Here is an 11,884-nt window from a genome sequence, read left to right on the forward strand (position 1 = left end):
GAGCGGACATTCACCTCTTTCAGGTATGGAGTTTCTTTGTGCGTGTTTATAAGACTTTATTTTGTTTTTCCCGGCGGCAGGAACGAGGCTGGGATGGCTCTCCCCTGCTACTGGTACTGCCCGGGAGACCCTCCTGCACACCCGTCTCGAGAGGGCAACGTCCACGCGCGTTGGTCTATTTCATGTCCACTTGTTGCTGTTGGATAATTTATGGTCCAGTGTTTCCGTGATTTTCGACCTTCCGAGGTTTGAATGACAATGGAAATCCCTAGTCTTTCTTCAAAACCATTGCCAAGATACCCCGGTCCTCTCCTCGAGTGTAGCATGTCCTTCGTCGAACTTCAACTAGTAATCATACCCAACACTTTTTCCCGGCACTTTTCCTTGCAGACCCGCATCATGGGAATTAAACGTCGACGGGCTGCGGAGGCGGATGTCTCGTTCGTACCAAAGAAGGGCAGTGAAGACAGCCTTTCCCCTTCGTCCTCGACGACAGCGGCCCTCAGAAACCCCACATTGACGCCATCGCAAACCCAGACAGCCATGCTTCTTGCCCTCCGCGCAGGGGGCTCCTTAGGTTGGGGCAAGCCCAACGACGAGCCTTTTTGGCCCTGTATAGCGGCACGCTCCTACTCGGTCCTGCACCTTTTCACAAGCACTCAGGCCCCCCGCCAGCCTCTGGGGAAGGGCCAGCTCTTGGCATACTTCTTGGGCGAAGACACGTACGACATTCTGGACGAAGCCTGGTTTGAAGTCGGGTACGTTTTACGGAAGCCGAGCAAGGTACAATTGGCGGCCCGTCCAGAATACGCCGCAGGGGTCGCCCTAGGAGAGGGGTTGCAAGCCCGCTTAGATTCGTTGGACGACGAGGAAGCAGAAAAATTGCGCGGCCTACTCCGCAGAAAGGAAGGACGGGTGGTCCAGGTGCATGATGACAAATGGTATGGAACGGCAGTCGGGCCATCCGAAGGCGATGGGGCCAGAGGCCGTGGCGATTCTGGATATGTTTCCGGCCATGCGACCGGAATATGCTGGCCGGCGGTGGCGGTGGACTCGTGGGAGGCGGGGAACAGGCTAGGACTGGGCCTCAGCCTGCCCAAATGTACATTGAGCCGAGGAGAGACCTTGGTGTTCAGAATGGGTAGCTGGGTGGCGCCGAAGGAGCGATGGGCCGTGGTCCGGCACCTGACTCCTTTCGTATGCACAGAGGGTAGCTTCGAGACACCATCGGCGGCCCCTGGGCCGGTGAAAGCGGGAAAAGGCGGCGATCTCTGGCAGTCCATGCTCGAAGCTGCCAGGGCGGAGGCTTGTACACTCGTGGACTCCTTGGCTAGGACCTGGCGCCGGACGCGGGGGGCCCAGAGCCAGGGCGTGGAGACCGACCGAGGGGGAACTCGGGCGGAGGGAGTCCTTGGGGCAGGGGCAGGCACGTCTGGGGCTGGTTCCAAGGGGAGGAAGCCGGGCGGGGGAAGGAATGAGGCGCGAGACAGGCAACGAGCGGGGGGCGGTCCGTGTCGGGTGGGGAGCGGGGAGGAAGGCGAGGACGGGAAGGAGGAAGGGAAAGAGGACAGGAAAGGGGAAGGAAGAAAAGCGGAGGCCGCTACTGCGAAGAATCAGGAGACGATGAGCCTTCAGGGAGTCGATGGAAGGGCACTGAGGGAGGGAAATGCTTCCACGGCACGCGTCGAGACTCCCACCGCCCTGGGATTCGTGAGGAAGGAGGCGGGGGACCAGGGCGGCTGCCGACAAGGAAGGGGAAACGGGACTTATCCAGGGGCGCCAGGGGAGGGGCAGCCGGATTCAATGAATCATTCCGTGTCAAGCAGGAACCAGTCCAGACTCCCCCCCCCCCGACCACTGACCCCTGAGGAGGTGGAAAAAATTCGCCGCCTGGCCGAAGGGCTCCTGTACATGGCAGGGCTGGAGGGAGGGCAAGGAGAGGACGGCCTGCGTCGGGATTTGAACGCGCTGCGCTTGTTCGTGAGCCGGGGAAAAGAGATCTCTCAGCCCACCCTGGCCCGCTTGGAGAGGGGGTTGAGGACCTACATGGGCCGCATGCGGGCACAGCTGTTGCGCGGAAGGAGGGAGTACCGACGGTGGCAACGAGGGAGCAGGGGGAAGGAGGAGAAAGAGGTGGACGCAACCGAAGTGTATAAGGCGCTGGAGTCGACCGTACTGGCTGCCACCCGACGGCTGGAGAAGCGACGAGGGCCGTTGCAGCGTCTGCTTGGACAAGCGAGGAGGGGAGGGGCGGGGGCGAGGGAGGGCGGCAACGGAGGGTGCGTGCAAGCGCGGGGGCGAGAGCAGCTCATGATGGACGTGGAGGTGGCCCTGGATGCCTTGACGAGGGTGAGAGACACATTGCTCGCAACGCAGGCCTCGACAGGGCAGAAGGAGGACAAGGAAGAGACTACGAGACCGACTGCTTCCTCCCATGGGCCCCGCCATCCCCAGGTTGCACGGACCATCGCCTCCCCAGGAAGGTCAGCGATACATGGGAGGGATGATAACGAGAGCAGCATGCTGCAAGCAGCAGCGCTTTTCCGGCTGGGGAGGGAGTTGACGGAGGATCAGATCGCGGCGGCGGAACATCTACTCCGGGCCTGTGAAGACTTTCGCGTGAGATTGTTGAGACACCAGGTGGAATCACGCACATTGAGTGACGGTCTCGACAGCGAGAAGGAAGGAAGGACGAGGCCAGAAAGGCAAGGAGGGCTGACCACGTGCAGCCCTCTAAACATCCAGCAGAGGTTCTTCGGGCCCGGTCCATGGAGCCCGGTGTATTGAGAAGGAGGGAAACGAGGATGGGCATGCGGGAGCGGCGTTTACGTCGGCCTCGAATGAGTAAGTGAACATTAATGCTTTCGATACTGCAAGCCTGCAGTTGTTCCCGTAGGCATGATCGCACCAAGCATTGTTATTTCTTTTGCCTCGCCTTGCCGATTCGAAAGGTGCTTTTCGACAGTAGCGCCCCGTTTGACTTGAACGGTCGCTGTAAAAAAGAACTTTCCTTCCCCCAGCTTTCCCCGGTCCTCTTCCTTTCTTTATTCCTACACCCTCAGCTTGTCCTGAATGGCATCCAGAGTCATTTTCAAGTGGGACCACTTGCTCCCATACCCCATACCACCCGCAGCGTCCGTCTGCCTCTCTAGCCACTCCTCCTGACCCTGCAAGGCCTTGAGTAACTCGGTGTGCACCTGTTCCCGAGGGAAGTCTGGGTCCAATTCCACGCGGTAGCAGACAAGATGGTAGAGAATGTCCACGAGATTTTCGAATATATATCGCAGGCTGGTCCGCAGGTACGCGTAGTCCCAGGGGACTCGCTGCCCGACGGGCGCCACTGAGGCGGCCACGGCGGTAAATCCCCCTCGAAAGACGTCCTTGATGGAGGGTATAGGAGGAGAAGGCCCGTTCCCTTGCGCAACCAAGAGAGAGAGAGACATGCGCAGCGCGACCAAGACGATTTCCACCCGCACGTTGGGGTACCGGGATTTCCGTAGACGGCGACGCATGTAAGTGGTCAGATGCACTAGGAGGACCTGACTGACAAGGAGTTTGAAGGCGTCGGAGACGCGCCAGGAATATTGAGGGCTTGCTCCATGCGGTGGCTCGCAGGGTATGGCGTGGTCGTCTACATCTTCCACGACAGCCCACCATCCTTGGGCAGGCGCGCGCACGTGGAACCGCACCGCCAAAGGTGGGAGGAGCTCGACACCAAAGCGTTCGAATAGATCGTTGATCAGACGTCGGTATTCGTCCTGGGACGAGGACAGGGACGGTGGGGCTCCGTATCCCAAGACTCCACTGCCCTTGACACCCACCGTCTGCGCCAAGAGCCCGACCATTACTCCCAGTTCCTCCAAGCCGCCCAAATCCTGCTGCCTCGCTTCCATGAACTGCATGAGCACGCGGGAGTGCCGGCGAAGAAATTTCTCCACTTGGGGACACAGGTCGACATGCAAGGGCAACTTGCTCATCATAGTCTGCAGCAGCCTGAGGACACTACCTAGATTGTCGAGCAATTCCTCTTTCCTCCGGCCCATGCCCTCCACACTGGGGCCATCCACGTCTTCGAGCATGGCCAGGAAACGCATGCCACTCAATGAGTCGAGCACCCCACGCTCCAGTAATATTTGTGCGCCCCGGGCATCCGAAACCGCTTGTGTCAGCAGCGTTAGGTAGAAGCGAAAGGTAGCGTCCCAGGGGCGCTCCTCATAGAGATCACCTGAGCCGTCCGCCGTGTTCCTTGCACCCACGGGCTTTCCAGTTGATCCGCCGTTGCCTTCAATCGGGATCTTTCGTGAGGTCAGCACGGCCCAACCGGGCGAAGGCAGTGCAGGAGGAGGATACAGCTCCTTCCCGCCCACATAGGCACCCTGAAGCACCGGTTCGAAGACAAGGTCCCTGCTGCCTCGCCTTGTTTCTCTTTCCATGCAATATTGCGCGTTGAGACCTTCCAAAAGCCGTGGGAGGTATTCCACAGCCTCCCGAATGGCCGAGTCATATTTTCCTATCTGGGGCGCCACGCCCAAGGGCAGGTATACCCCCTGGCTAGCGGACGCGGATGCGGCGGAGGAGTTCACCAACGTCTCCAAGACCAACCCCAGACAGGACGCGGCGCAGGCTTGGTAACGACTCCGGGCTTTGCCCAGGGAGGGCGTAAACGTAGCATCCTCGGCCAAGACTTGGAGCAAAGGGCGGAAAAACCGTGGGGCAGTGAGCGCCTCCGCGTTTTTGTCCTGTCGGGCCACCCGAAGACCCTTGTCTGTAGGGTCCCAGGACGTGGACCGCGAGGCATCTCGATCGCCCTCTCCCGCTGTCAGCATGGGCACGGACGACCTTTCGCCCCCCATGGAAGCCTCAGCAGCTGGCAGGGGCCACACTGTAGTGGCCCGTAGGTATAAGATAATGGAGCAATACCCTTGCGCGCGCAGTTTCTGTTGCGTCAATCGTCCCGGTTCACCCTCCTGGCCCCCGAGGGCGCAAAGCAAGGCTTGGAGCAGCAGTTGGAGGATCCGTTGGCCCTCGTCGAGGGAGAGGACAGTCAGGGAAAGTCCGCCCGTTCGGTTCATCGCGTATCTCCATACGGCATCGACGCTAACCAGGATGACAGTCGAGATCTGCTCGAGCGCCTTCACGTCACCCTGAGGATGCTGGGCAAGTTTATTCACGGCCTGCGATAAAAGGGTCAGGAGGAGGCTAAATGCCTGCGGCGGAGAGGAGGGTGTCGATGCGAGTGGCCCCTGGATGTGGGGGAGCAAGGGGCTCTCGCGGCTTTCCCTCACGACGGCTTCCGCGAGCCGTTTCCAGGCAACACAAACGTGATACTCCGCAGCCTGTCGGAGCAAGAAATGGTTGTACCGCAAGCAGTAATCCGAGGCGACCCGAAGACTGTGGAGGGTAGCTTCCGGCGGCCCACCCACCATGATATTCGTGCCGGCCGGAGACCTCATCCCGCCGATCCTGCCCTTCTCGGCGCTGGCACCGATGCCTGCTCCTCCCATTTCCATCCCCATTTCTCCCATCCCCTCCCCAGTCCCTGGTCCCATTGCCACCTGCGAAGTGCCCAAGGCCAGCCGCACCTCGTGCAAAAAAAAGTCTTCCTGAATCCCGCGAAACACCCTCCCCTGCCCCGACAGACCTGGGAGGGGGATGGAACACCTTTCGGCCACAGCGCGCATCTCTTCCGTGGGTGGCTGGGGCACCTCGCCCTGGTGAGCCAGCTGGAGCTGCTGCAAAAGCCACGTGAGCGTGCAAGTCTGGGCTTCGGAGTCTTGGTCCCCATCTCCAGACTGGCCTCCGGGCAAGCAGGTGGGGGGAGGGGAGGAGAGGAGGAGGGAGAGCAGGCGACGGGAACGCGAATGGGTGCCAAGGTGCTGGGCGTGAAAGAGGAGGAGGGCCATGGACTTGAGGAACCATGCCCACATCTGGAGGGAAGAGGAATAGGAGAGATGCGCTTGCAGGTAGCGACCGAGGGATTCTGGGGCTCCTTCTCCGAGCTGGTGAGAGCGGAGGGAGGACCGCCGTCGAGCTCCAGGAAGGGGGGAGAGGAAGGAGGAAGGGGAAGGGGACGCGGGCGGGGACGGGAAGGGGCGGCGGGTGAGGAGGTGGAACTGGTGGTGGAAAAAGTCCACGCCGTCCTGCAGCAGGTAGGTGAGGGTAGCTTGCCGGGTTTTGGGCGATTGGCAGAGGCGGTAGACGAGCTCGAAGGCTCCTTCCGCTAGCAAGGGGGCAAGCGTGTGAAAAAAGGGCGCAGACAGGTTGCGGAGGATGCGTTGGAGTCCGAAGTCCAGCGAGGCGGACGCGGAGGGAAAGGAGGAGGAGGAGGCGGGGAGGCTGAGGGGGCCGGTGCCCTCGTCGATCAGGTAACCGAGGAAGAGGTGGGAGACGGTGGCACGATAGGGAAGGAGATTCTAGGGCGGGTAAGAGAGGGAGAGGAGGGAAAAAGGAGTGGGCGGAAACGACATGAGCTTTGAGGCGAGGACCCGGACGCCGGTCAGCACGAGAAGGAACAAACAGGGGGCACCAGGAAGGACAAAGCTAGGGCACCACCTACCTTTAGCAGAAGGTCCAGGACGACAAAATGCACCCATCGGTCCACCTGGCCCCCAGTCAAGGCTTGGGCACCACCCAGCTTGGATAGCAGGGTCATGGCGCGCGGCAGGTTGGTGAGCTCCACCAGCGCCGAGCCCTCCATAGGCAGGATCTCCCCCGTGTAGCACAGGGACTTCAAGACCGCGTCCACCGCCCACTGACGGTGCCCGTCCTCCTCCCCTCCCTCCCTCCCGGTCCCAGTGCCCGGCGCACCCAGGGCTGGCAGGGGTCGGAACATGTCGAGGAGGTCCTGGGGCTGCGGGACGCGGGCCATCAGAGTGCGGAGACAGAGGCTGGCCTGAAGACGGAGGGGGGGATGAACGTCGTAGGCGGAGTACTGGGCGAGGAGGGGAAGGAAGAGGCCTTGGGCAAGGATGGAGGCGGACGGGGAAGCGGAGGAGGAGATGGTGGCGATTTTTCGCCCCCGTCGTCCCTCGGCGCCCCGGCCCATCCCCACCCCCAGCGCCCCGTCGGCATATCCACGCGCGACGATTTCGTTCAAAGTGGCCACCTGGGCCCCCTCAAAAAACGGGTGTTCGACCAGGGTGGTGTGGAGTCGCTTGAATTCCACATCCTTGCAGAGCACGTTGTTCAAGAGCTCGAACGCCACGCACACCGCGTCCTCCTCCCGGGACACTTCGTCGTCCTTTCCCCCCAGACCTGCGGCCCTCCAACTCGTGCCTTCCCCCCCATCCCTGCTCTCCCCTCTCCTGTCCCCACGCCCGCCCCTCCCCATAAGTCCCTCTTCGTCATCAAACACCAGCACGGCTTCGTCCCACGCCTGTGCCTCTCGCAACCTGTTCTGCTTCTCCAACCGCCACGGCCCCGGCGGGCACGCGTCTCCCGAGCTTCTTTCCGTGGTATTGGTCGGGTACTGAATCAGAGGGAGGCCGTTCATATCGACCCGCGGCTGTTCTCCCAACGGCGTGCTGCCGCTGTAGCTTCCAGGCATTGGGGCTGCACTCAGATCCGCTGCCGCGACAACATCCAGGACCAAGCCTAACAGGCCTCCATTGCCTGAGGGAACCCCTCCCCCCGCCCCTGTACTGCTTCCCAGCAGGCGCATCAAGACATGGAAACCTATCGAAGGGCTGTGACCGACCTGCGGGTCCATGTCCCGTTGCGCCTGCCAATGCATCTCCCGACGTTGCCGGCTGTCGACGTGCAAAAGCCGCAGCCGCTCCTCGTCGGGCTCCAAGGGGTAACGCTCCAAGACCAAGATCAACACCCTCAGTCCCAGACTCAAAATCTTCCATTTTTGCGCGGGGTACAGGAACTGCCGAGCAGGGAGGGGAAGGAGGATGTCTTCGATCAGGTACTCCACGTACGGCCAGACTCCGTCTTGTCGGCCTCGTGCCGCCCCCAGATCAAAGGGCATGTCTGCCCGCAACAAGGCGACCAGCAAGAGCAAGAATCCCTCGGTGATGGGGAAGAGCCCCATTTTGCTTTCCACGTCTTCCAACTCGAACCGCAACCCCTCTTTTTTCCCTTGCCGAGGCACCATGCCCAGCATCTCTATGTGCTCCCAGAGCTGCCGCGCCATGCCGTCGGGGAGGGCCGCAAAGGGGGCTAGCGCCCGTAGAAGCGCGCCTTTGAGCTCGGGAGCAAGAGGGAAACTTAGCAGGGAGGTGAGAAGGGGAAGGAGGTGGCTGACGTAGGCCAGGTCGGGGTCGAGGGCGAGGGTGGGCGAAGTGAGGCGTTCGACCAGAAGGAGGACACCCAGGAGGGAAGCACGGTGTACGGGTTGGTTCTGCTGCGCCCGCTGGAGACTATCTTCCAGCACGTATGTAAGCACGTCCCGGTTCTGGCGCGTCTGGAGGGAAAGGAAGGGAGAATAGTCGACGAGGAAATCCATGGTGGCGGCCTTGCACTCCTCGTTGGAGGAAACGGTCATGGCCCCCACCAAACGAATCCACGCGCTCCGCAACGGTGCCTGCGTCTCGTTCTTGATCAACTCCGACAGGTCCTTCACGAATTGCACGGGCTCCAGTTCACCGCCGTCCCGCCCCCCCGCTCGAGTCCACAGTAGACGCTCCCCCACCGCCGGGTGGCTCTCGCCCAGTCGCACCACGAGGGAGACCAACCCTTCCACGGCCGCTCTCCTGTATCCCATGGCGTCTCCGGCCGCCTCCCCCCGAGCAAAATCCACCAGCCTTCGCACCAGGATCCCTTGACCCTCTCTCAAATAGCCGCCTACCAACTCTCCCACGCAGTCGAGGAAAAACATCTGAATGTCTTCCTGCCCCGGGCGGCGCCAGCAGGCCACCATCCCTCGTTCCAGGAAAGGGAAGACAGCTTGGCCCACCGCTTGCGTGAGCAATTCTTTCCGAAGTTCTGGAAGCGTGCGAGGATCCTGGACATAGCCAAGGCGCTCCGACAGCGCCTGGTCCCGGAAGAAGGCCCCCCAGGCCAGGAGGACGACCGCGTGGATGCCGGCATGCGCCCACCCCCCCTCTATCTCCCCTCGGAGCCCGCTCAGGGTCTCGGAAATTCGAGCCTGGGTGTCTTTGAAAGCTTTTTCCTTCTCTTTCAATGTTTCTCGTACCGCCGCAGGAAGCGTGGGATGCGTGGCATGGGCCGTCCTGTACGCTTTCTCGTACGCCTGTTTCGCCTCCGTCGCCGCACGCAAGCCCCCCTCCTCCTCCAAGTACAACAACAAGGCATTGCGTTCGCCCTCCATCCTCCCCCTCTCTGTCAGTTCTTGTTGGCCTGCTCGGGCGTCCGGGTGCGCGGCCAGCCCGTCGAGCGTCATCAGACATGTGACAAGGGTCATCAGCAGGGTCGACAGGGTCTTCAACACCGCCCGTTCCTCCCTGCTCTTCTCCTGTTCTTCACCCACCGCCACCACGCTGAACCTGCCTTTCATATCCTCCGTCAGCAGCTTAACGAGTCCGATGAGTGTGACCGGGGAGGGGTGGGACGCAGGAGGCAGTGAGGACGGAAGGGTCGGGAGGCCTGTGGCTGCGACGCCCTCCTGGGGGAAGGCCGGGAGAGAGAGAAGCTCCGAGGGTAGTATCTGCGTCTGGTAAAAGAGGAAAAACAGGCAGTCGGCTGCTTTCTGGCGCTCTATTTCAAATTCCGTCTCCGCTGCCGACCGCCCCCGGCAGCGTATGTCCCTTGTAATCTTCGATATCCGCTCCATCAGGACCGAGGGCAGTCCCTGGGCAATAAGACTGTCCGTCGCCACCATCACCGCGTGCTGTTTCGCTTCCATAAGTCCCATGCCGATGCGGGCCTGGACTAGTTCCAGCAAGGCGTTCAGGGCGGCGCGTTTCTCGATGAAAAAGAGGGAGCGGGCGGTGGCCTCCAGATCGTGGTGCGAGGATTCCGTTATCATGCTGCTCTGGACACCATGCAAGCCTACGAGTGACGATCGGTACATGTCGCTTCGCATATTTCCTTCCTTTGCCCCTTCTGTCCCTTTTCTTTGCCGTCCTCTTCTTCCCATCTTTTGCTCCACCCACTTGCGGACATCTTCAGCACTTGCAGCCCTGATTAAATTCAAACAATACACATGGTCCAGGTCCAAGTCTCTGCTCAAGGTTTCCACCATATCTATGGCTTGTTGTTGGCGTGCAGGATCTATTTTCACCTTAGCACCGCCCATCTCTGATTCCCCCTTGATGATACGAATGACCAACGCTCTGGAACTGTCGGTCGATGGCGGGTGCAAGCATAGCGGGTGCGGCCGCCACCCGTCATCCCCGATTTTATCACCAATCCTTGTTTCGAAAGGAGGTTCGACGTACAGGCTGAATTGAAAACCAAAGTCAGCGCTTCCCGTATCGTCATGGGGGTGCTCGAGGAAGCATCGAATGGCCTCGTAGAAGCTTGTCATCGGTTTGCGGGGGATCATGGCTTCTACCTGTGGTTGTGGACGAACCCGCCACCTCCACCCAGCAAGAAGCCTCTGCCTCCGTCAACCCTGATGCAGAGGCCTGTGCAAGCGGATTTTGACGCGAATTAGACGCAGCGTGAGTGTTCTGTAATAGGGCCCAATTTCCTAGGCAAGGGAGAAGCCAAAACAGCGAGGGGGCATCGGACGAGCAGATGAGGGGCAGGAGGTTAAAATCCTATATGGAAGTAATTGGGCGCTGGAAAGGAACGTAAATGCAGTTCTACACAAGTCTATTCAATTTCCATTCTATTATTGAATCTTTAAGTACCGTTTGTTTAAACCTTTATAAGCGGAGTGTGTGTGTCACGACACGTGGACCTTCTCTGAGGGACGCAACCTTTTCACCTTCGTCAGACTGCTTTGGGTTTCCTTTCTCATGATTATGACAACAATACTTGCATTTGTGCGACCACTCAAGAACTTATTATGACATTGACAGTAGGAAAAGACAGAAAGGGGACATGTGGACTTCTTCGCTGCAATCATTTTTATTTTACTACCGCCGCGAATGATCGGGCATGGACGTCTCTACAAAAACTAATGAAGATCACTTTCTGCGGCGCGACAAGGGAGCTAGTCCCGAGATACAGAGGTTGTGTCAGTCTAAATGCAAGTACGTTATTCGTCTTTTGGCAGAACATAGGGAAATGAACAATTTTCCGAGGGTTACCGACGCGTACATATATAACACAGACGCTACGCATGCGACATCCAGAAGTGTCTAGAGCGTAACAGCTACCAGGAAAAATCGGTAAGCATAGAGGAGGTACAATTTAGTCTCTGTGCGTGCTTAAGCTGTAAGGTTTTGGCTGAAGGGCCTATCTCATGCCCCTTTTCCCTTTTACACACATGTTATTTATTGGAGCAAAGTGTTGGAAAGAAATAGCTTACTGGGATATTTGTTGCGACAAGATCAAGGCAAAGGACGGGAAAAGTGTGGCAGTGCCACATTCTTGACTTCATTTTGTTGGTGCACTTTCCACTTTAGCTCTTACGCCAGCGAGCCGATCGGGTAAGTGGTAACAGAAATAACAAGAGCATGCAATAAAAAATGTGAATAATGGTGGATGATCTTTTGTTTGCTTTTTTATTTGGTCTTAGATGATGCGCCACCCTCTTCAAACGATTTCTTTAATACGCGGACGTTGACAATGATGTAGCTAAGCGATACGATCGTGTTCGTGTACGATAGTAGTAGTTTAAGCCCATTAAGATCGGTCTGAGCCATGCATTTCTTTATTTTTGAAGTCAAACAACATCGCAAGCCGTCCATCGAACAGATTCGTGAGTTTGACGAAACTATGCGTGTGTGAGTTGCAAGACAATGATTTCGAGAGAAAAACTTGGGGAAATACCGGGACAACTTTTGTATGCCTTCTATTCCCAGTATCT

General features: G+C 59.0%; 2 protein-coding genes across 2 annotated transcripts; one reads left to right on the forward strand and one right to left on the reverse strand.

Annotated features, from left to right (window-relative positions):
• Positions 1–3,050: 3,050 nt before the first annotated feature.
• NGA_0450700 (nucleoporin 205-like protein) lies at positions 3,051–10,450 on the reverse strand (the record flags this gene model as incomplete). Its single annotated transcript, XM_005853957.1, has 2 exons — positions 3,051–6,413; positions 6,557–10,450. The coding sequence occupies 2 exons, from the start codon at positions 10,448–10,450 to the stop codon at positions 3,051–3,053; spliced, it is 7,257 nt and encodes a 2,418-aa protein (XP_005854019.1).
• Positions 10,451–10,968: 518 nt separating this feature from the next.
• NGA_0450600 (uncharacterized protein) lies at positions 10,969–11,641 on the forward strand (the record flags this gene model as incomplete). The annotated part of the gene is made up of 4 exons (XM_005853956.1): positions 10,969–11,105; positions 11,186–11,243; positions 11,481–11,504; positions 11,594–11,641. The coding sequence occupies exons 1-4, from the start codon at positions 11,011–11,013 to the stop codon at positions 11,639–11,641; spliced, it is 225 nt and encodes a 74-aa protein (XP_005854018.1). The 5' UTR covers positions 10,969–11,010.
• Positions 11,642–11,884: the final 243 nt, after the last annotated feature.

The sequence above is a fragment of the Nannochloropsis gaditana genome (assembly GCF_000240725.1).
Source record: "Nannochloropsis gaditana CCMP526 unplaced genomic scaffold scaffold670, whole genome shotgun sequence".
In the NCBI taxonomy this organism is placed as follows: domain Eukaryota; class Eustigmatophyceae; order Eustigmatales; family Monodopsidaceae; genus Microchloropsis; species Microchloropsis gaditana.